Source organism: Venturia canescens, chromosome 1 (assembly GCF_019457755.1).
Source record: "Venturia canescens isolate UGA chromosome 1, ASM1945775v1, whole genome shotgun sequence".
NCBI lineage: Eukaryota > Metazoa > Arthropoda > Insecta > Hymenoptera > Ichneumonidae > Venturia > Venturia canescens.
In genome coordinates, this window is record NC_057421.1 from 24,274,826 (window position 1) to 24,298,766 (window position 23,941).

At 36.4% G+C, this 23,941-nt stretch overlaps 4 protein-coding genes across 6 annotated transcripts; 2 read left to right on the forward strand and 2 right to left on the reverse strand.

Moving 5' to 3' along the window:
• The first annotated feature begins 39 nt into the window (after positions 1–39).
• Positions 40–5,761, forward strand: LOC122419071 (protein shisa-4-like). Of its 2 annotated transcripts, none has more exons than XM_043433331.1 (5): positions 40–338; positions 1,134–1,293; positions 1,476–1,606; positions 4,435–4,539; positions 4,842–5,761. In XM_043433331.1, the coding sequence occupies exons 1-5, from the start codon at positions 284–286 to the stop codon at positions 4,928–4,930; spliced, it is 540 nt and encodes a 179-aa protein (XP_043289266.1). In that variant the 5' UTR covers positions 40–283; the 3' UTR covers positions 4,931–5,761. The 2 variants fall into 2 exon arrangements, with proteins under 2 accessions (XP_043289266.1, XP_043289267.1); XM_043433332.1 differs by having other exon boundaries at positions 4,438–4,539.
• Positions 5,557–14,712, reverse strand: Rich (Guanine nucleotide exchange factor subunit Rich). The gene is made up of 15 exons (XM_043433326.1): positions 14,273–14,712; positions 13,998–14,105; positions 13,745–13,900; positions 13,003–13,317; positions 12,735–12,826; positions 12,348–12,621; positions 12,064–12,219; positions 11,790–11,990; positions 10,906–11,475; positions 10,351–10,692; positions 9,449–9,938; positions 9,017–9,305; positions 8,323–8,816; positions 7,871–8,231; positions 5,557–7,756 (listed from the first exon to the last, which is right to left on the reverse strand). Exons 1-15 carry the CDS (start codon positions 14,405–14,407, stop codon positions 7,411–7,413), a joined length of 4,329 nt encoding a protein of 1,442 aa, XP_043289261.1. The 5' UTR covers positions 14,408–14,712; the 3' UTR covers positions 5,557–7,410.
• Positions 14,713–15,043: 331 nt separating this feature from the next.
• Tsen54 (tRNA splicing endonuclease subunit 54) lies at positions 15,044–19,471 on the reverse strand. The gene is made up of 5 exons (XM_043433327.1): positions 19,050–19,471; positions 18,520–18,862; positions 17,690–18,412; positions 15,363–16,462; positions 15,044–15,248 (listed from the first exon to the last, which is right to left on the reverse strand). The coding sequence occupies exons 1-5, from the start codon at positions 19,088–19,090 to the stop codon at positions 15,101–15,103; spliced, it is 2,355 nt and encodes a 784-aa protein (XP_043289262.1). The 5' UTR covers positions 19,091–19,471; the 3' UTR covers positions 15,044–15,100.
• Positions 19,472–19,562: 91 nt separating this feature from the next.
• On the forward strand, positions 19,563–23,639 carry Abi (tyrosine kinase Abl). 2 transcript variants are annotated; one of them, XR_006262808.1, is made up of 5 exons: positions 19,563–19,712; positions 20,152–21,150; positions 21,537–21,794; positions 21,943–22,025; positions 22,217–22,324. XR_006262808.1 is itself a non-coding variant. In XM_043433330.1 (4 exons), the coding sequence occupies exons 2-4, from the start codon at positions 20,199–20,201 to the stop codon at positions 22,378–22,380; spliced, it is 1,374 nt and encodes a 457-aa protein (XP_043289265.1). In that variant the 5' UTR covers positions 19,563–19,712; positions 20,152–20,198; the 3' UTR covers positions 22,381–23,639. The 2 variants fall into 2 exon arrangements, 1 of the variants encoding a protein (XP_043289265.1); XM_043433330.1 differs by lacking the exon at positions 21,943–22,025 and having other exon boundaries at positions 22,217–23,639.
• Positions 23,640–23,941: the final 302 nt, after the last annotated feature.

The following is a 23,941-nucleotide window of genomic DNA, read 5'->3' on the forward strand; positions in this document are numbered from 1 at the left end:
CATCACATGATGGATCGGATGTATGCTCTCTGTCTTTATCTTACTCGACGGTGTTTATAGATCGATGAGAGTCCGCCGACAGGTCGTTGCAGTGGTTCGAATAAAAAAATACAGTAGTAGTCAACTGATCTCGCGATTCATTCGTCGTTTAGTATTTGCCGGGCTTGGTAGTTACGCGCTTCCTTGATTCGATAAAAACGTTACCAATCGCGTCATAAGAATTGTGCTTGGTCTTCCATTTTTATATCGGAAAACGAAAAACTAATAAAAAAAAATCGTTGAAATGTTTCGTCACGCTTCAATTTTGTTGTTATGCGCTTTCGTTGGGCTTTCCCACGGTAAGTTTAAACATTCATTTTTCGCTTTTTGGCAAAAACGAAATGGAAAAAATTTCCATCGTAGCATTAATAGGGCGGTAAGGCGGCAATAGGAATGGTCGGGTCGACAAAACCTTTGTTCGCAAATTCTGTGAAACCCCAACTCGTGACTCACTCAACCACTGAATACATGTATATTGTAGCGGGCTTGGAACCAGTCTCTCGTTTCATGATTGCACGTATATAACGCTCTAATCTTCCAGCTTCCGGCTTTATCAGCGCTGATACTGACTCTCCTCCAGGCTCTCATAAATATACTACATATACAATACTGATAATACACCGAACAACCAATTGTTATGGTATAATAAAAAGAAAAAATTGAGCGTCACATTGCACCATAGATTACATCTATACACGAACTGAGAACTGAGAACAAAGATTCAAATATATAATTTTCATTTTCGAAACATACGAAAAACCCTGATCACTTAATAATTGATATATTCAAAATAATCATCTATAAGACCATAATTTTTATTGAATGAATCTTAATTGTTGGAATTTTTAACAGGTATTTCGAAAAATTCAACATGGCGAACGTTTTCATTGTTTGTTAAAATTGTTAGCTGTTTAATTGACAATAAAATCATACAATTTATTTAATATCTTCAATAATTTCGTGCTAAGTTAAAACGGTTTTTTCATAGTAATCAGTGTTACAAGTAACACAGGATAATTAAAGTTATTGGAATGGCAGAATTTGCTATCTTTTTTGCTGTCAAGGTGCAAGAAATTTAATTTTTTTCTTTTCAGGAATGGATTGCAACTTCGGACAAAGCAAAAATATTCTTGATGAATATATTAATTCGTGTCCGGGAGTATTGCAGGATTCTAGCAAAAGTTATTGCTGCTACGACATCTCTAAGGAAAGAGTTTACTGTTGCGATGCCCAAGAATTTGCTATCAAAACTGGGTATGTTTTTTGGACAGTGGATATTTACCGGTGCATTGATGAAAAATTGATGTCATATCAATTCACTAACCATAAGTTTGGTGTTGATGAATAAATTTTATATTGCATAATTCAATAATTATAAAATATAGTAATTGCGGATGCAAAGCATCACTCGTAACCTTTTTTGTATCTGTTTACAGCCTCGGCATCATCATACCAGCGGTTATTGCAGTTGTCGTGGTGGTAATGTTCATCATTTTCTGCATTTCATGCTTATGCTGCAGTTGTTGCCCATGGTACAGAAGACGTCACCGTGGGACCGTTTATGGCAGTAAGCATTTGTTTTTTCTTTCTTCATTCCAAAAACTTGTCCGTGTTTGAATGCGGATTGAAGGGAAATTTGGAAGCAATTTCTTCAGGCTTATATATATTGAAGTTGAATTTTGAAAAAAATTAAAATGCATCAAGTCACATGGAAATTATCTATATTTCCACAGTATCAAGTATACGGTTTAATGTGACGCTTTGAATAAACTGAATAATCTGTCCACACATTTTGCCTTTTTGCAAAACAATAGAGTCTCGTAATTTAATAGTAGGAATCTGGTGCATTTCTTGCATTAAAACATTGGATTACGTCCTTCAATTGATGCAAGTCATTTTTATATTAAATGTTTTTAGTTTTTTGCTTGATTCATTATTTCGTCATTTTTCAATCCAAAATGAGCTGATTGATTCTACAATTTTATACAAATTCATAGGTTCCTTTTGGAAAAAAAAACCCCTACCAAGGTTTCCTGTTACTAAAAAGATTTCCTTTCAAATGAGTACTAAAAATACATTGTAAATCCTGAAAAAAAGTAGATACTCTTTCAAATATAAGCTTCAAAATAATATTCTGTGTTTTTGACACTATTGTCGTACTCTCTTTCATTAAAAAAATCGATTGAAATGAAACTTCGAGTGTTTTAATTGATTTTTCCAATGAAATGGGATGACAACTTTTTAGTGTACTCACACAATTGAAAATAAGTGATGATACATGAAAATAGTACAAACTATTAGAAATAAATACTACAAAGCCCATAAAATCTTCCCGCATGTCTCAATGTCTAATGGTTTTTTTCCAGGACCCCCAATGGCTTAAATATAAATCATTCCATTCATCGAATTGGCTTCAAAACGCTTGATGTCACAAAAAATAGTGTTTACATGAATATATATTTATATAAATATATATATTCGCCGCTTATAAAACTAACATGACATAAATACTTAAAAGGCGTACTATATCGTCTTATAAAATATTAACAAGGAAAAGATCGTAAACTTCGCCTTTATCGGCAACATTCCAAGAGTATTGTGATTTAAGCTACTCCACAACTGTTTCGAGACAATGTGAAATCCTACTTTCGTGCAACGAAATTCTACGAAATACTGAAATCATTCCGTCACATCGTCTCGAGCAAAATTCCAAAAAATTACACTTCCTACAAGAGCGCAACAATTATTTTTATAATAAAACCGAAACGAACCAATCCTCGTTTCTCACGTTATTCCGTATTATACTATGTAAAAAAGCATATAAATACTATATGTCCATGCTGGAATTTATGGAATCCATCACACTCAAATTACGTATTTCCATTTTTTCTGCAAAGCAAAAAAAATGTTTCCTCATAACGCCTGCTGGATCCGTATTTGCCCACTGGCTAAAGCATACTATGCATATATTTTTTCTAACGCTGCTTAAATGTATCAACAAATATGTCTTAAAAGCTTCGAGTTCGTCTGTTCTTGTTATTGGGTTTCTTAAATTTTTGTATTACACTTTATAAACCGGAGACCAAGTTTCTCCACTAATACGCAATAAATATTGATTACAAAAATTTCATCATCTCTGATTTTCAATCATCGTTCCTCGTACGCTACCATTCAATCAGGGATGAGCCTATTTCGGATATTTGACATTCATTATTTCAATTAATGACATTATTATCTATATCGTTTTTTCATAGCATATAAAAATCCGTTTCAATTTTTCATCATTTATTCGTCATACTATGATAAATCGAACCTTTTATTAAATGTGATTTTTCAATCTAAATATGCTCATCTGTGATTCATACAAAATCCTCACGCAGCGTTCCCTTTTTCCACACATACAAACACACCTTATAGAACGACTGCATTATTATAATTTTGATTTTTTTTCCAAAATCCGCTCAAAATTCCTCTTTTCCGTGTAAATAAAAAATACTCGGAAAACGAATTCAAGTTTAAAAAAAAGTTTAGAATTCATACTTTCGAATGAAATTTCACGTTCGTCGAAGTTTATACTTCCATAAACACCAATCTATTTTTACCAACCGACGTACAAGAATTTCAAAATAGCGATGTTCAAGGTTCACGTATCAGATTTGCAGAATGTTCTTTCAAATATCCTTAAAAATAAAATATTCATAAAAGTATTCACCGAAGATAATTATTACAAAAATAAAAGTATGAGCAAAGGAAAAAACTCCGTTAACAAATTCGTAAAAAGTTAGAATCCTTGCAGGCTTTGGTAACTAATCAGTCAAATAAAATGATAAATTTCAAGATGATATCAGAACTCAACTTCCGAATGGAATAGTGTACTATACGAACGCTCAAACAAAAGCAGTCGTGGTCAGTATCATTAACAGCAGCTCTGAGTTCGAATCATGTAGCAACGACCCAGATAGCGCACAGTCTATTCAACTTAAATATCGCTCATTTATAGCTACTATCGTCGCGTGAATAGAATTTAAAGAAAATGATTCAAAATAATAATCCGCTGAGCGGATGGACTCCCAAGCGTTCAATTTCAGAATGTTTATTAACAAAAAAGTATAATAAAATTTCAACACGACTGACAAAGCAATACTTTTGTTTTTCGGTAGTTATTTTCGATAAATTTTTCATGTAGAAAAGGCTTAGATTTTCCAATAATAGTTCAGAGAGAGGCAAAGTCTTCGACTCGTTATCTGCGATTTTTTTTTACACGAAAAACAGTCAACTAATGAGCGAAGATTTAGGATCGAAAAAAAAAGTTTAATAAAAAGAGTTATACGATATTTTTAGGTATTCAAACGTTAAAATTATCATGGGTAGGTTTTAATCATCAAAATGTTGCAGAAGTACAGGGACCGAATGTGATTCAAGTCATACAACCGCCTGCGAACGCGGGAATGCCTCCTCAAGCAATCCACAACGCTTACGCTTATCCTGCCAATCAAATGGGTAATTTATCTGATTGTTTTGTGGCTCAAAAAATATATATTTTTTCTTTTATTACACATTCTTGACATTTGACTGTTTGGAGTTACGCGATGAAATTTTTCAATTAATTTAATTACCCCTGAATACACACTTGTCTTTATTATTTCATCAAGCATTTATTAGCTTTGCTTGTTAAAATATTTGTTGAATTATATTCCGTTCATTAGTTCTCCAAAATCAAAGAGCAAACAAAATACCCTAGTTCAGTGAATGAAGCATTTATGTTTTTCATTTTCATTTGTTGTCTCTTTCTGTTCATACAGCAATGCCAAATCATGGTCAGGCCCCTCCTCAATATACGTCCGAAGCGTATGTCAAACAAGCGCCGTACAATCCTAGCTATGGCCAATAATGAAAGCAAGAGCAAAAGAATATTCAACCAACGTGAGAGATCACTATGCATTCCGACTCAGACGTATTTTCATCGACTCCGGAGTTGACCATAAGAAATTTTTTTCTTTTTTTTCAAGTCATGCAGACAGAGCGATTATCGCTAGGATAGGCCCGGTGAAAAAATATTGATGTGATTCACTTCTGCCATACGTGTTTGTTATTAAGAATATTTTTGAACACCATTTTTATGAACCATTGCGAAAGCACTTTCTTCCATACTGCTCATTACTGCGGACATAATTTTAACGTCGCCCACTTGACTAATTTTTCTCGTTACTCAACGAACTCTGCCAGACAACTCTTCAACCCAAACGGTTACGCACAACGAATAATTGCGAGAACAATAGTTATGAATAATGTTAATCGATCAAAATTTCGACGTACTCGTTTGTTCATTTATCGAACGATTTTTGTCAAATCCTAAGGCTAAATGAATTCGAGATTCAGCGCAATAGTGCATTATCGAGATTCTGAACGGATAAATTTTGGGGTTCAGGATGTATCGAACACGTTTCATATGAGCGACGGATATAGGAGCAGATGGAAATGTTAAAAGAAAATATGAGGATAAAAACGACAACTAACTGCGTTAAATATATTTTCTTTATCGATTCTGTGAGTTTTGCTACAGCGTATGTACAATTATCGACCTTATTTCGGTTCCAAATACTCCGAGCTTCAACATGTGATTGTTATTTCAGTTGGAGATCGAATTTACAATTTATTGTTACCGTATACTTTGGATAATGATCTAACAAACATTGTATATATAATAAATAGGGTCAAAATCCTTCAAGTTTTTTTTTACGCCTGCTTCCTCTTTCTTGTTATTAACTCACTAATTCGAATGACAAAACAGTTTATTCGAGTTCGAGTACAATTGTATTATTCATAAACGTTGATTCGGCTCAGAAATATTTTATTCTGCTCCCATTGACTACCCTAGTGAGCAAATTTCTTCTCTAAAAAAATTATATTTTCTCTCGTCGCCTGGTAGATCAAAATAATTTCGTTGAACAGATCGTTAATTTCTCGAATAATGCTCAAAAAAATCATTGCCAAGAATAAGGCATTAAAAAAAAATTAAAAGAATATTTGAGAATTCTTATCAGATTCATTCGTCATATTTTTCAATTTTTTTTTGTGTTATCTTAATTTTTGAAGCAACCTCCCGCTGGATCGCTTGAATAAGAAATTAGAAAAAGAATAATATAAAAAGATCGAAGGAATGATAAAAGTTTTCCAATTAAACAACCAACGTTGATAAAACGTTAAATTTACATTTCATTAAAAATATTCTCGAAATGATATACTTCATTCGCAACCAGGCGCGATCGAGAGAAAAAAGTCTCACTAGTTTAACTGTCCGAGATACACGGAATCGAATCATTTGACTAATTCAGATCAACTCCAATATGGAGCTATCGAACCCTGTAAATTAGAGTGCCTCGAAAAACCATTTATTTCACTCATTGCTTCGCTGATCTTGAATCTTGTGACGAAAAAAAAGTGGAAACTCGTAGAAGGCTCTAAATTGAATAAAACAGGAACGCTCTATTACTGAAAAGAAGGAGTAATTCTCCGCAATTCAATTGAATTGAGTGTATTCTAAGAATTATTATCTCTGAGAAATATCAACAGATTTTTATTTGCTACAATGGAATGAGCGGAAATAAGATTCGACTGTTTGCGAACTGAAAAAACTTCGTCACGAGACAAAAGAATATAAACGTGCAAGGAAATTGAAAGAATCGATTTATTTGAAGTTCTCTAGAGTATGATATTTGACCAATCATCATCGCTACAAAACTCCTTGGTTAAAAGATGGACAATACGGTCTTCGAGACGACTCACCCTTCGATAGAAAAAATAGGTGATCTAAAATCAGTCATTGGGAAGGCAAGATGCGAGTTTTGAAAATATCATCGCGTTTTGCCGTTATTGCTATTATACAACGAGACAAAATAAAATTAATCAACTGTCTTATAGGACTTCCCCAATGTGAACAATAAACTCCTGACACTTTTCAATGAAATCAATTAGTCCCGTAAATACAGTAAGAAAAAATCGATGAGATAAATGTTTTCAACCAACCACTTAGAAATACGATATCAATGATCGATAAAACGGCCGAAGAATCGTTTATAGTCATGGCTCAACACCTAATGTTTCATTGAAAACAATTTTGAAAAAGTTAATAAATTCATAAATATAGTGACGGAATTATTGTTTTCCCAAATTATGCCATATACTATTATTCCTAAATGAGCGGTTAAAAAAATGTCATCATCGATTTTTCAACTGTGATTTTCTACGTTCATGAGCTAATACGAAAAATTTGCATCCATTTTTTCGCCTTGAACGGATAATGCGAAGATTGAGCAATTACGTTTATTCTTCTAGTTGTTATTTTCTTTATCGACCCTCAGATCTATTTACTTATGAGACGACGCAGCCCTCACGGGGCGAACCTCTCTCAGGATTACTGAGATTTCCGTAACTGCCACGGATTCCCGCTTCGTCTGAACTTTTGAATCCATCCTGTGAAACTTCCTCCTCGAGAGTTGCTGACGTCGACGCATGACTTATAGACGAGCGACGCGAACGGGAAACATTCCCACGCTGATTGCTATTGAACGATGGAGCTGGACTTGGCGATGGACTTTCTGGTGTTTGTTCCTGCTCCTGCTGATCGCGACTTTGTTGCTGTTGCTTCGCTGGCACTAAACGCGTTAGAAGTGCCGTTTGGGCTTGAACTCCCGACACGAATGGTCTGTAACCGAGACTTTAAAGAGAAAAAATTAACAGAAATATCCATAATTCGTTTTCCAAGACAATTTTGTCATTGTTTTATACAAAATTCGAAATTACAAAAAAAAAACTGGAAAGTGATAGTTACCATTCGGAATGTGACCATTTGGCGAGTGCAAGTAAACCGTCTCGTAAATTAACGACGGACTCGAGAGTTTGCATAGGAGCATGAGCCGCTCTGACTGTTCTTGCCATGGCGGATGCGTCTCGCAAAACAGTCGCAAGAATCGCTGCCCAACCAAGGCATCCAGCCTCAAGGCACAACTGAAGTAGATACCGAAGTTGAACTTCAGCTCGACTGACAGGCCCGCAATTCGAGCCCGTGTGAACTTCTGTGGGTTCGATCGGTTCCGGTGGCACCCAACAAACCGTTCCGACCGTCGTTCCAACAATCGATTCTACGTCGTCGCGCCACGTTGTACTCGTATCACTCATGACGCTACTTGCATCTGTTTAACGAATACTATTATTTATGCCAATCCAATCAATGTTATGCTCATTTTTCAACATTTTTAAAAACTTAGATTCCAATAATCGTACCTTGGAGCATTCTGAGCGTCAGTTTAGCTTCGGCCGTTGGGAATTGTGTTTCGAGACTAGCAACTGGAGAAACGACACTAACGTAAGGCGGTCGACTGCTCGGTAAGCTCGTGTAACCGCTGTCAGGTGGTAAATCAAGAGCGAAATTCGGATTCAAAAATAGCGTAGGGTTTGGTACGTCGCTTTCGGGAATTTCAAAACCAATGGACCTAACGGATCTCAATGACGCGTGACTCGATCGTCGAAATTTGTGAAGCGCTGAAAGTGAGAGAGTCGGATAAGGGTAAGAAAAATCCTCATGAACAGCTTTCAGCGCGACGACGTAGTCCTCGATTCTCGCAGCTCTTTCGCGCTCTCGAGCCAGCCAAGTCACGAGATGAAAGTCTAGTCGAGCTGCGAAACGTCCCAAATCAGCGAGACGTCTTTCCGTCAACAAACGTCGCGCGTGACGTTGGAGAATAACATCAATGAAAAATTCCTCTGCTGAACCCTCCCTGCGAATGAATAATGAGTTTGGAAAAATTTCTCAGCTGGAAAAACATTCATCAAATTTTCTCTCCAATAAAATGTAAAAGAATCCGAATTATTCCAACATTTTTTAATAAACATTACTAATCTATCATCGATCAAAAATAAGATCAGAGCTAAAATCACTGAAGAAGTAATTATGAAAGCAAACACCTGCAATACCTACTTGTTCTCGTTTTTTTCTATCTTGACATTGGGCACAGATTTTTTTCGTCTCATCACTGCATTCCTCGTTTTTTCCAACATTGAGGACGGTGCGACATCTTTGTTTCCACTGTCAAATGGAACTTTAGGTGTTGCAGTAGTGCTATAACTTCGACTCCGTGAGACCTGCATTGTTCCCAGAACGAGTGACAAATCATCTTCGTGAGGCGACACAGATGGAGTGGCCGGTGGACCAGCTAATTTTGCTGTTCCACCCCATGAACTTCTCGGTGATTCTACGTCGTTTGGATCTGGAAAAAGAATCATACGCACGATGAATAAGTGAAGCATTTTCAACTATTTTTAAGAACTCAATTATTGGGAATATTTTTCAATAGTACAACGATTGAAAAGTCCGTTTTATGAGTTTTTTTCGATATCGTTTTATCTTTACCAATTGCTCGAAGAAATCTGACGAGGTCTCTCGAGAGTTCCCATCGACTTTGAACTAACGCAGCGTCGAGTAAAAGTGTCGCGTGTTGACGACTAACCGCCGATGGCTCGAGATTCTGTAAAATAATGAGATAACTCGCTGCAGTGTCGAGTTGCTGTCGCTGGAGGCAATCCTGTAAGAGTTTTTTCGGCGAGCCAGCAACCGAAAATAAATAGGGCCAAAGCGCAATTTCCGTTTTTCTTGCACATTGAACAACCGCCCGCGCCCAAACACCTGGAAATTCTCTTATAAATTCGACGACCGATGGCAATTGAGCGTCAGGAATCGGATCTTTGCTTGTCGCCTCTTCTTCTAATACTTCGTGAAGCAGAAGCTCCAGTGAATGAGGAAAATAAGGCAACGCAGAACATGATCTTGCTATCTCCCACGCATGATAACCCAAATTCCGATGAATCAGCTGACGCAGAATTTGATGTAAATATACTTGGCTCTGAAACGAACAAAACGATAAATATTAATTTATTTTAAAATAATTATTGCTTACTTGGGTACGTTATTTTTCATTTCAATTTGGTTTTAATCTCTAGTAAAGTCATTTTCCCTATTCAATTTTTGTAGATCTGCAGTTTATCGATTAATTATCAACAACGCGCAATAATTTTGATGGAACAAGTTAAAAAATTTTTTTTTCTCTCAATTGAGTCACCGGAATAAAAATGTCGTATTAATAATGTCCAACTTCTGTTATGTCTTTGGAGATGCTCTTCAGAAAAATATGACAATTATTCACCGAAATGGATGGATGAAGTTACAAGAAATCCGTTAATACCTTTTCATTTGAAAATACCAATTCTAAATATTTTTACTAAGCAGTAAATGATAGAAAATTGTTGAGTGCTCACTGTCAATTCCAAGAGACTGAATGGTAACGAGAAAGGTGAATTGGTATCGGACGTATACAGGACGGTGTCATTTTCAGCTCCGAGTAAAATAGCGTCTTCAAAAAGTATGGCCAACGGATAAATGCGTAAATGAAAGGGCAGCATAATTCTTTTGCTCATAAACGTGTGAGCGTTGTCTTGATGATTCCGAGGAAAGAGTGGTAGCCAAACTCGCATCCCATGAGCACCGCAAAACAACCAAAGAGCTTCTGTCAAGTGGGGTTTATCTCTTCTCGATCTCCATGGCACCCATACGTTTTCCACGTACGATGCTAGAACCGTTGGTGCGCTGCAGGAAAAGAGCTGAAGCAAATGAAAAATGAAATATTGGTGTCATTGATACGAAAGATTTTCCTATAATCACATTTTCATTTCTTTTTATACGCTAATTAACATGTTGAGGTAACTAAATGACAATACCAATTTCACAACTTCTTAGCACAAAGGTTTATTATTTGTGGTAAAAAAAAAAAAAAATTCGTTCGATGATAAAATAATTGATATAAAAGTACTGACCACATCGGAATTATCAGTGGAATGTTCTCGCTGCACCATCAACAATCTTCCGGAAACGTTAAGTAAAAGACTCTCGGGATGAGGATGACTGCCAGCAGTTTCAGCCCGAATAGTGGTGAGCGTAGCGCTTACAACGCAAGCCGGATGAACACAAAGTCCGCTAATATCGACAGTCTGAGTTCTGGTGAGTTCGATGCTGCCGGAGCCTTCTTCGCCTTCGAGGCTCATATCGTAGATGCTCACTTGAGCATTAGCACAAAAAGTCAAGAGACGTTCTTTCAGAGTATTGAGGAGTAAAACTTGAGAAGGCATTCGTACGGTTTTCACATAATTATTGTCGAGCCTTGTGTCACGTGGGTAAATACGGATTTCATCCTTATCCTCGAGCAACGAATAACTGCTGGCGATCATGAACCCTCGATGCCATAACAAGCCACCAGTCACGATAAAATCTCGCTCTTGCGTCTCGTTCCCGAAAAGCTTCCACTTCCTCGAAGCCAGTGAATAATGAGCCAAACCCGTACGACCAGCTACCGCGATGCTAAGTCCTTCGTTATCTATTGCAGTATACTGTATATGCGATTGAAAGAATTTGCAACATACTCTCACGGTTGTACCATTGGCGTTTTACGGTACGGCGCAGATTTATCATCGTCAGAATATTGCACGAATCGACATTCAATCTTCAACATTTTTTTCTAGATACGTTTGCTTGTTATACACACGTAATATGAAAAATAGACCATCACTATCGTTCAAATTAATCCTGCGAGAGCGCTCATTCATTGACGAGGTTGCAACAGTGCGCGACCGCTTTGTATCGCCAATGTGTTTATTTTTATTTTCATTTTTAGTATGGTAGAATATATAATTTTATTACTCACTCTTATCGGCCAATTCGAACCACTGTAGGCACTTGGGATTGGCACCACGAGCCATTGCTTGCAGCCAGCCAACGTTTGTGATAAATTGTCCGTTGGAATGTCGGTAGTCAAATGGAAACCTGGTGTGTCCGCCGATACGCTACTTCCAAGATTCAGGTACAAACGATCTTCACCTTGAAGGTACAGATGACCGTGGTGGCTCTGAAAAATCCATATGCACATGAAAACTAAGGAAATTATTTTTCTGTTAATTCTAATTCAAAGTTTTTCTTACCATACACGGATTAACAGTCAAAGGGCTTTTTACGAAATCAAGCTGAATCAGCGAGCGTTGACTCGCTGGTTTCTCATTATCATTCAGCTCGTCGTCGGGCGAACTGCCTGGAGATTCCTGGAGCATCCAGAGTTGATAGCCTTCCGCTGACCATTCCTGGAGGAATGTTGAAAGTTTTGAGAGATTTTATAAAGTACATTTTTTAAAATTATGATTCGAACTTCAGTTGATTTCGATTGGCATTTAATTTTGCTCTATCTTTAATAAATCGATTTTGAACGAACCATTGTGTGAATGTGAAGTGGATTATCCCTCGTCAAATCTACCCTCAAACCGTAATCCCATTTCAATGTACAAAGAAGAAGAGCACCAAAAGTACTCCAAATAGCGAGTCCACCACTTTCCCACGCAAGAGCAATTGCACAACTGTCCGGTGTCCATCTCAAGCATCTCACGCGACCTGGTTTGCCTGGATAATCTTTGGATGACAAACTCAGACTGTGAGAAACCTCTAAACCACCAGTAGTCTCATCGACGTAATACACCGTCCCTTCCGAACTGTAAAATCGAAACCCGCACAATGTCAAATAACTTGCAAGAAGATTCCTCGGTTCGATTCCCAAGTCCACGAAAATCAAAAATTTTACGATTCTTTAAAAATTCGTACTTACTTTTCTCTGCCAAATGCTATTAATCGGTATTTGTGGTTGACTGCGGCACAAGTCGCATCATCGAGATCTCGGGCCCAGATTCCTTGAACTTGCTGTAATAAAATGTGAATATTTTTTGAAGTATAGAACCCAAAATGCATGAATATATGGAAATAAAAAAAATGAGTGTAAAATTAAATAAAACGAAATCAACAGAAATACTAAAATAATCGACAAGCTAAAATATTTTGTGTGATCTGGAGTCAGTAATATTTTTTGAAAAACGTACATTAGGATCAAACTTCAGTGATTGTGCAGTGAGGAAAGCTGCCTTGCCATTGCTCAGGACAATCGCAAATCCGCCTACCAGCGGTGAGTACTCAATGTCGGTAACGTAAACGTTGTTTTCTGTTATTGGTATTGCCACTGTTGATATTTGTTGATCAACGCTAAACGGTATTCGTCGAAGATCAAGCGAGTAATCGCGATTCGAAGTACCATCCCATTTATGACGTACAATATGACTGGTTTTCGTCGCGACCATCAGTTCGTCCCGAATGCATACCAGGGAACTTATACCGCCGTCGATCCATGACGTTGTTACCTGTGAATTTTGATAATTTAATATTTATAGATAGATGAAGAAAAAAACACTAAATACAAACGTAACACAATATAAGTTTGAATCAAAAGAAATCTATTAGCCTGAAGTAGTTTGCAAAATAATATTGAAGCTTCTGAAGACACATCAGTGTCCTGAAATCAAGTAACAAAAAAAGAATATTCAATCGGGCAAGACAAGATATACAGCATGTTCTTACACAAGGTTGATTATTATTAATTGTCAGATACTCTTCAGACAGTTTTCTAATAGTCGTTGAATAGCTTTTACTGAGACGACTTACTTACTCCATAGATAATTTGAGAATAATTTGATTTGAAAGTTTATACTTACAAAATTTGAGATATTTCAACAACGTAATTGGTGCAAATGGGAATAAGTGTAATTATTATTATTCTCTAATACTAACAGGACTGAGAACCAATGAAGGAATGATTTCTTTGATGAAGAGTTCAGCACTGTCTCTTCGTAAGCTGGTAACGGGAGAGTCTTTCTGTTCATAGAGGCCGCGCCCCTCAGCTCCAGTGTCAGAAAGCCGATAGAACAATAGATAGCTGTCCGAAGTCTAGATGGAAAGTAAATATAATAAGTAAAATGAAGATGTTTGGAAAATGATGATATTGTGGAACGAACTTAGAATACGTCTGTATTTTTTCTCTTACCGCAACAACAAGCGTGCTCGAATCGGGTCGCCACTGTACAAGAATATTTTCACCATGTTTTCTGAGAGAATCTGCACTGCGTCTTATGAAAACAATTGGGACACAGGGCTGGAAAATTAAGAAACTGTTTAAATTCGTTGATAAAATTAAGTGAAACCACAAAAGCAACTCTATTGGAAGGTGTTTTAGAAATAGCCTTTTCATGTAAGTGGATTAAAATACAATATACAGTTTCGTGAGGTCAGAAAGACTTTCGTTTGTATTTTTTTGCATACCTTGCAATACCAGATGGCCAAAGTGTCAGAAGTCAAAATAGCGAATAAAATTTTGTCTCTGTTGCAGACGATCCTGATAATATTCTTGGTATTTGTGGGATTCAACACCCGAGGCCAACCGATCGGGAAGAACATGATTTTTTTCCCTATATTTACACTTGTATACACACACACACACACACACACTCAGGCACCCACACACAATTTTTCACATCGACCGTTAAAATCACATGTTACTACGACGAGTCTTGCCTTTTGTGATATATCAACGACCAGATTAATGCTCTCATTTTTTATTAAAAATCGCGTACAAACATCTCCGTTACGAACGAATTAATTTCGAGAAAACGTAAGTTGAGCGATGATTTTAGCATTTTAAAGAGCTAACCCCATACCGCCGTCCACGTCGAACGGAGCGACGAACTCAAAACTTTCTTCTCCCTCCCCTGTTTCAATCCTGCACCGCTAGGAATGCCTCTATTGAGTGTTCCAGTCATTACCTCACTATATATAGATATTACCAACTGCAAACTTAATCGATAACAACGAGGTTCTACTTCACCGATTTTCTTTTATATACCGCTTTCAGAAAAGGTTTTGGAGTTTAAAAAATATCTCTGTCGCTTCCCACCAAATTGACTGCATTTGATGCAAGGATATTATTTCCCAACGTTTCAACGAAAAATTTATTTGCCCCTGATTTTCAAGGTTTCTGTCATTCCTGTCGAGGATTATTTTCATTTTCATTTTCAGTGATCTGAAAGACACCACTTTAATATAAATTTTATTAAACTTAAAATTAATAGCTACAATCACTGGGTTAACTTTTTACAATAAATTTGGAAGCGTTATTATTCCTGATTGAATGTAAGCGATTGAGGAACCTGAGACGTGTGCAAAAATGATTGGTGCCCCTTTTCCATCTTGCTGCAAACGATTCAATTCGACTGGCTGTAAAAACACGTTTTCCTTGCGACTGAAACAAAGAATTGTCATATAGACTCAACGAAACCATCGACGATTTGAATAACAAATGTAGGAAACTAAAAATGACACTAAAAAAAAAAATATTTGTTTCTTTGGAATTTACCTCGTTACCACTAAGTGGAACATGGGCAAGCCGGGATTGGCTTTTCTGTAATGTTGAGTACTAGAATAAACGTTGTAAGATATTTTCAGATCGTTTCTTTTTCGTCTGACCGTTTTGTCAGTAGCGGATTTGATGATTCTCAGTCTTTCATAAACTTCGCTAAGATTACGATAATTTTTAGGGTTTATCAATGGTTTAATGGTTTGCTCGACGATTTGAATTTCATTTAAATCTTCATCGTACTGTCCATTTTCTTCATCAACGATCGTTATTGTTTTGGCTTCGCGCCATTTTTGCTTGAGATCAGTCCACGACGAAGTTCCAGGGAGTTTGACAAACGAGGCTTGATAAACTTCGTCACCTCGTTCGTCGGACGAAACTCTCGATAGAGATCGTGAGACCCTTGAAGAGTTGGTTATTTGTGGCTGGTTCGAACGCGAGTCTCGCGAATATCGATCGAACAAATATCGGTGGGGCCGATTTTGGAAATGTTGATTGTCGAAAAATTGATTCTGATGAAAATTTTGCTGAAAGGTATTCGGCATGAAAATATTGCGTATCGTTTGTCCCAGCATTGCGGTGTTTCGAATAATATTCATGTAATAGGAAGACCATCGATTTTGGCAAGTTTGCCAATTGTTTCGTGTCATCGCCGCAACTTGTTGCATACAAACACCGGTCAATTGGGCATTCGTAAAAATCGGGATTCCCCTGAATGGTTGGTAGTTTTGTTGAATATTAGGCCGCATCGAATTCTGGTAACAATTAAAGGCATAATTAAATTGCCGTACCGGGCCACCGAATCTGAATTGTCGCTGATATGGCACAATCGCATTGGCGTTATTCGATGACACATTCGAATCATCCGTTCTCTGCCGAATATTTTCTCGTAATGGTCTATCCCTTTCTCCCATTCGCTTCAATTTTCTACTGTCGTAACGGTAAGTCGGTTTGGGTCTCACTCCACGAGGAACATAACGTTTCGAAATGTTCTCCGTTATAAATGTCTGCTGCGCTATATTCGGTAGACAATTCAACATCTCCATCCGTGACATCGGTTTTGGAATTTCGTTGGCCTCATCATCCGAGAGCTCTATTACCTGTAAATTCAAAATCATAATTAGGTTATTGTGTTTGCAATTTTTTTGTTCTTTTTTGTCCAACAATATTTGGGGTATTCCCTATCAAGTGGACCACCCCAATTTCACTGAGGCACCCTTTTTAAAAAGCTGAAAATTTGAGAGGTTTTTGTTTTTTCTGTCTATAAACCACAAAAAAATTGGCTAGATCGCAAATCAGTTTGTACACAATGTTTTGTGTTTTTGCGAAAAAAGGTTCTGATTTTTTTTTAACCCTTGTAACGTTGGGAATAATTGATCGAAATAAGTTTTTTTTTTAAATCTTGGGTTTTTATTGTACTTTTTGAAAAAAAAGCATAAAAAAATAGATGATGTCCATCTTCTCGACTATTCTTCAGTGTGAAGTAAAAAAATGTCGATTTCAATGGGAGGGACATTTTTTATTTTCTTCATAAAATCCTCTAAGAAACTTTGACTACTTTAACTGTTTCTGAGACTAGTTTTATCATGGCAAAATTATTCTTCATATTTTTTCTTTTATATAAATTTTTTTTTATCAAATACTTGATATTTTATGGGGTTGGTTATTCAAGAACAGTAGAAAAAAATTACAAATGGACGAAATATCGTTTTAACAATAAAAAACTGATAAGATCAAGGTGGGTTACCGGTGACCCACCATGACAGAAAGATTTAATCATAATTACATTAGAAGCTTTTTTCTGCAAAAACACATAAAACAGTGTGTACATACTGATTTGCCATCACGCTAATTTTTTGTGGATTGTAGACAGACAAAACAAAAGCCTCTGGAATTTTTAGCTATTTAAAAGGATCCCTTTCAAGAGAAAAAAATAATGTATTTTAGATTTGTCAAAAATTACGCGACACTTAAGGAAGTCGTCTTATTAAAAGGTATGTGCAAGAACCGAAATTGTATTTCTTTATATTTTTTTAATGTAATTATTAGTTTTCAATACACAGAGAATCGAAAAAAAAAACGGAAAAATAAAAACTATGGGTAAAATTGAGCAATTAAAGATTTAAAATTATTTGTAGATATTTCTAACACTTTGAACGACAGAGCAAAAATTTATGAAGTCATTTTGAGATTGTAAAAAATTGGGGTGGTCCACTTAATATAGAATACCCCATTTATTTATCCACATCTTGACAATATTTTACCAAACTTGTTGAGACTTTATTACTCTACTTCAATTATACATGAAAAAATTTGAAAATTTTTACCTCGTGTCTAGATTTTTTTGTTTCCGGCAGTTCAGTCGACGGTTGGGTGCTCTTTCGTTTATCGAGTGTTCTTTCGGGTTCACCTTTAGAAGAAACACCCGCTGTGGCTGAACTATCAACCATTGTAGCGGTCGGAGACATTTTATCATTTCTTTTTGGTAAAAGTTTGACATTTCTTTGAATTCTGGAACCCGGCCATTTGGGGACGTTGAGTTCGGATGTGAGAACTCCATCTTTTACGATTTTGATTGGTGATAAAATCGTTTGTTCAGAAATTATTTCGACTCGAGGATTTTTCAATTTACGTTCTGAAGGATTATCAGAATCTTTGACTTCTGCAGAATCGAGAGTTTTCGAACTTTCTGAATCACCGTTTATCGTTACCACCATATTCTCCACTATTTCTTTAATATCTTTCTCGATTTCCAACTTCCTTTTGTTACCCGAGGACTTGACTGACTCTGCATTAATTCCTGCCATCCAAAGTCCATTCTCTGGATTGACTATCACTTTTTTTCTGTGTACTGGCTCTGTGAGTCCAGAACTCCGCTCCTGCTGTGATTTTTCGTAATGAAAACGCTGCAAACGGTAACCCAATCGAATCAATTGACTATAAACTCTGTACTCGTCTAACGTACAGTCAGATCCTTCTGATTCTATCAGAACTTCGTATGCTTGTTGGATCGATAATGGAATTCCTTCCCATATGAGTTCCAGACACTCCTGAGAAAAATTTTTGAATGCGAGAAGCAAACATTAATTAATATCTGGCATTTATTTCTTCATTCAAAAGCTTGAAGCATCACTTACTTGGAATATTTTCTACTTACAGTTTCCAAAAGTATCAATGCCTCTTCAGGTATCAGATAAAGATTGGCATTTATTTCATGTCCAAAATTGGCCCACTCGTTGCCAATTTTTTTTGTAACTTTCGCACGCTTCTGTTCAGGCAACCATTCAGCACTGGCTAATTGCGATAAACGTTCAACTCTCTCAATACCAAGTAAAAATTCTCTACTTTCAAGGCCTTTTTCGATTTGCTTCTTTTCTAGCCAAGATCCATTTGGCTCAAATTGTTTATTTCCACCAACTTTTGGCAAAGTTCGAGAAGTTTCTTCCCACTCATTCCAAGCATTTGTACAAATTCCTTTATTCCTCAAAAGTTCCTGAGCACTGCATATAAGATACTAATGTAGTTTACATACAAGACACTAATACAAGATTCAATTCGAAAATTTAAAAAACCCAATAAGTTTTTTGGAGTTGCAGAGTAATTTATTTGTATTAAATAATTCAGAATTATGAAAATCATTGATTTTCATTAGATAATTTCAGTTAGAATAATCATTTTAAAACGTACGTTAAATGCTTCCCTCGTATCATTTCCTTTTTTTCCTCCATTTTCCAGGTTAAACACTGATCGAAGAATATTCATTCGCTTATATATACAATGTAAAAGTATGATCGATTTGGATTGTAAAATCATATACAAATGAGGTTATTTGACAAAAAAAATATTGTTAAAATGTTTTTTAAGAATTGATTACAGTCCTAGATTCGGTACAGCAAACATCTCTTTCAATAAGATATTTACGTAATTAATACGTAGCTGTATTGAAATTATGATTAACAATTATAACAAAACACGGAAAACAAATGAAAAAATTTTATTTGTTGTCCCGGCTAAGAGACGTACACGTATTGACGTACACGATACGATCCACGAGTTCCACGCATAGGACGTGCGGACGTGCCACAAGCGCCACAAGCCACCATCATACACGAAGTTTTCAGTTCTCAGTCGCATGGAGCAGGCAAGGGAATAAACATTTTGACGTGTCCTTTAGTCACTACCGCCATCCCCTGCAAGTTCTCATAACTCTTCTGATTTTTGAAAAGGGAATGGTGGGGAGAGCTCACGCAGACGACGTGATAGTATGATAGTGTCTAACCGTACATAAATGTGTGCTGACGTAGGGTATTGGGAGGAGTTTCGATAAGTTTGAAAGATTCACGAAACAAGGTAATTGCTGAAGATCAATTTCACAAATTAAGTAGAAACTATGAAACTGTACAGCCTCGAAAAACATTGCTTGGCAAACTTACCAATTTGATTAACTGTCTTTTTAACGTGTGTCACTTCACACTGATATAGATCTCCATTTTGCTTGGTACATGTGTACTCGACGCCTCCCTCGGAGTAATTCGTATTCGGACAATTTTTACTCTTCTATGCTTAATTAATAATATTTTAAAATAAATTGAGCTCAAATTATATAAAAGTCGCATAAAATAAGTGCGTAGGAACCGTTAGATACAAATGATGGAAAAAGAAAACTCTTAAAAATTGCATAGTAAGATTTTTTTCTGATCTCTGATCATTTTCAGCGGCTTATCATTAGTATTGTTAAGAATCAATAATTTGTAGTGTAAAACAATTAACTGGATTTTCTTTTGTTCAGCGGAATCGTAAAACTCTTGGAGTACTAGTAAAAAAAGACAGTAAAAAATGGCAGAATTAGCGGCTTTGTTGCGTCAGGACATACCAGAAGGGAGGACAAATTTGGCTGACAGTCACACGAACTTGGAGCGTGTAGCAGAATACTGCGAAGCTAATTATTTTCAAGCTGAAAACAAAAGGATTGCTTTGGAGGAGACGAAGAATTACACGACTCAGTCGTTAGCAAGTGTTGCCTACCAGATAAACACTTTGGCTTACAATTTTTTACAACTATTAGATTTGCAGACTTCTCAGTTGGCCGAAATGGAAAGTCAGATGAATCATATCGACCAAACAGTAATGATACACAAAGAAAAAGTAGCAAGAAGAGAAATCGGTGTTCTGACAGCCAACAAGATGACAACAAGGCAATACAAGATCATAGCACCGGCAAATCCTGAGAAACCTATTAAATACGTGAGAAAATGTATTGATTATACGATTCTTGATGAAATTGGTCACGGTGTAAGAAGCTCAGGAACTCCCAGAAGCAAACAACGAGGCGGCAGTCAAGGCAGTGTTCAGAGCTTAGGCGCAGCCTCCACTGGATCTGGTTTAGCAGCGGCTATGGTTGGTCCTGCACCAACAACGAAACCACCCACTCCTCCACAAACCGTGCGAACTGGAACTCTCAGTAAAGGCTCTCGCGAATATAGGACTCCCCCAGCTGTCGCACCGCCTCAAGTTCCCAGCCACTATGCGCCGAATTATCCTCTCGGCCATCCCAGACGAGAAAGAGGACCTGGCTACAGCACTCTACCTCTCCACGCTCACACCACTTCTCATTCCACCCACAATAACAATCACAATTCCATCTCCAACACCATTGGCCAACACACTTCGCCACCTCAAATTGGCACTGTTCATCCTCTTCAAAGTCATCCCCAGATCCCACCACCCGCGCCACCCAGTGTCACAGGATCCTCTGGTTACTCGTCCGAACAACATAATAGCATGCCACGTAAGAACATTTTTTTTCTCTATCTCCTTCAACATCCTTAACACTATTGTTGGAAAATTCCCTAATCACGAAAGTTGCAATAGGATATTGATTTTCTTCAACGAATTCGAAATTCGTAACTGCCTTTTCTTACTTTCATGTTATTTTGGCATGGATAAAACATCGTATTATCTTTGATTTTGATCATCTAAACATTGATTGATAATAAATATTGAAAATGTTTTTTTTTTTCGAATTCTATTGAGTTTTTGAGTATTGGTTTGTCGAAATTACTTTTGGACGAGACTATATTCGCTGGGAATAAACCAAGTGTTTGTAATCATTCAATTACTTTCTCTTCCTCGAGATATGTTGGATGTGAATGTTTTTTATCTGTGAAATGACAGCCCCTCCATCGCCATTGGTTGGAATTGGCAGCGATTTGGGCGATTATACCGGACATCACACGTTACCACACAGGCTGTCACATCAGATAAGTCGCAGCAGCGGAGCGAGTAGTCCACCGCTGCCTCCGCCACCACCACCCGAGCAGGACGAACATCCGCAATTCGGACGCCCTCAACAATCCAGCGGTGCGATAATGCCGATTGTACCCGATGAGGAAGATTTACCAGGCTGGGTGCCCAAAAATTATATCGAAAAAGGTAAGAACTCTTTTGAGTTCGCTGTACTCGAATCATCGATTGACTGAATTGAATCGTCTCGTTTATTCAATTCTCTCTTGAGACTCTAGGTATACGTATATGTGTAATTATGCAGTGACTTTCTAAAAATACGTTTTTTACTCCAAAGAAAGATTCTTCTCATTCCTTTGAGTCTGAACAGCTTAATGTTCTCTTATGGTCGCTAAAAACGACTTCTCATCGATTTATTGAGTGAGTGAATTCATTGTTGTTTCAATATTGAAAATATAGAAACGTGATTTCTGTGATTCATTGGTTGAGTTACTTGCAATTCTGTATGAAAAATCAAATATCTTGTTGATTTATGATCTCGTCTCATTGCTTATCATTATTATTGATAAAATTTATGTTTTCTAACGAATATTTCAAAAATTTTATTACAGTCGTCGCGATTTACGATTATTACGCCGACAAAGAGGACGAGCTGAGTTTCCAGGAAAGCAGCGTAATTTATGTGTTGAAGAAGAACGATGATGGATGGTGGGAGGGCGTGATGGATGGTATAACGGGTCTGTTTCCGGGTAATTACGTCGAACCATGTGTCTAAAATTATTTTGGCTGGTAATCAGCCAAACTACGAAATATCGAGGCTTCAGAGAAGGACGTCAATAGTTTATTATTAATTATTCTATCGATGAATAATTCAAGTTCTTCGTGAAAGGCGTTCCTTATTGAATTTTTTCTTTTCGCATGTCATCCAAAATCACGGAGCACCCGTTGAATATCAAGAAAATTTTTAGCCCACAAAACTGGAATACGTAAATAAAAATTAATTTTAAATGACTTTTTTCGGGAGTACGATTAATGTTTGATTGCTGAGGAAAGGAATTTAGGCACATGAATCAACGTAAATAGAATGTAAGCAAACTCTCGTAATTTTTCGATCCCCGTATGAATAAATTTCATATTTATGGATGTGTGTACACAGTTTTGGTATGGCAAGTATCGATTTGATCTTGACCAATTGTTAGCTCATAATTTTTATACTAGTTTTTCTGCATCGAAATATTCATTTCATTTTCTTACTAAATCCAATGACAATTTGCCTGAGTTTTTATTTCCCTCATTTTGCCAACACAATTTCACTTTCTTTCAGTTTGAAATACTCATTTCCAATTCCCATTGGATGCTTGTATTTTGGATATTTCAAAAAAATTAGTATTCTTTTAAAACTCAGTAAAATCGTGTGAAAAATTGAAGCAAAAGTAAAGTTCGAAACTTTTCGTGTACACGTTGATAAATATGAACTTTGAATCGTACAAAGAAATATATCATGGAATCCTCCCTCCAAATCAAACGAAAGCGAGAAAAATGAGTCAAACTTTTGTAAACTCGGGCGAAAAGTTGTATTTTTCGAGATAAAAGAAAAACCAAGAGAAACGAACAAAACGGACGAATCATATTTATGCTAATAATAACAAAAAATCTCGATTGATTGTCAATCATAAGTTATGATTAAAAGCAACATTGTCCATTGTGTCGTATTAAAAAGTAAAATTAACGTATGTATTTCTATATAAATATTTTTCCGTGACCAAGTACGATCAACAGTGAGAAATCAAAATATCAGAAACACCCCTTTCTTGCCGGAACGTGCAAATGGAAATCATCAAAAAAAAAAAAACGAAAAAAAATCGAAACAAAACAAAAACATAGAAATTATCTTGGCTTTTTATAGTCGCGTATGCATTTATTAAACTCGTAAATTTAAACATAATTCATAGTACGAATTCTTCATAATTTTAGTAATTATTTTATTAGAAAAAATGTTGTATTCAGCTTGAAATAAAAATTTGAATAAGTCAATGGCTTTTAAATGTTTTTACGCATTCTCTTTTTGAGGCCTGGGATAGCTTGGAAATATTGTCATAGATTTAAGAATTTCTAACTGCCAGAGAATTGGCCTCGCCGATAATTCTTAATTTTTTAAGTGCTTGGTTGATGAAAATTTTCTCAATTCTACTGAATTTTCGATTCCATGTCCAAATATTTTTCGTTTATCATTTCGAGAAACATTTGATTTACGAAAAAGATTAAATTGACTTATTTTTATTATTGATGGAGCCAAAAATACTGAAATTTCTCGACCATTGTGCGCTTAAAACGTT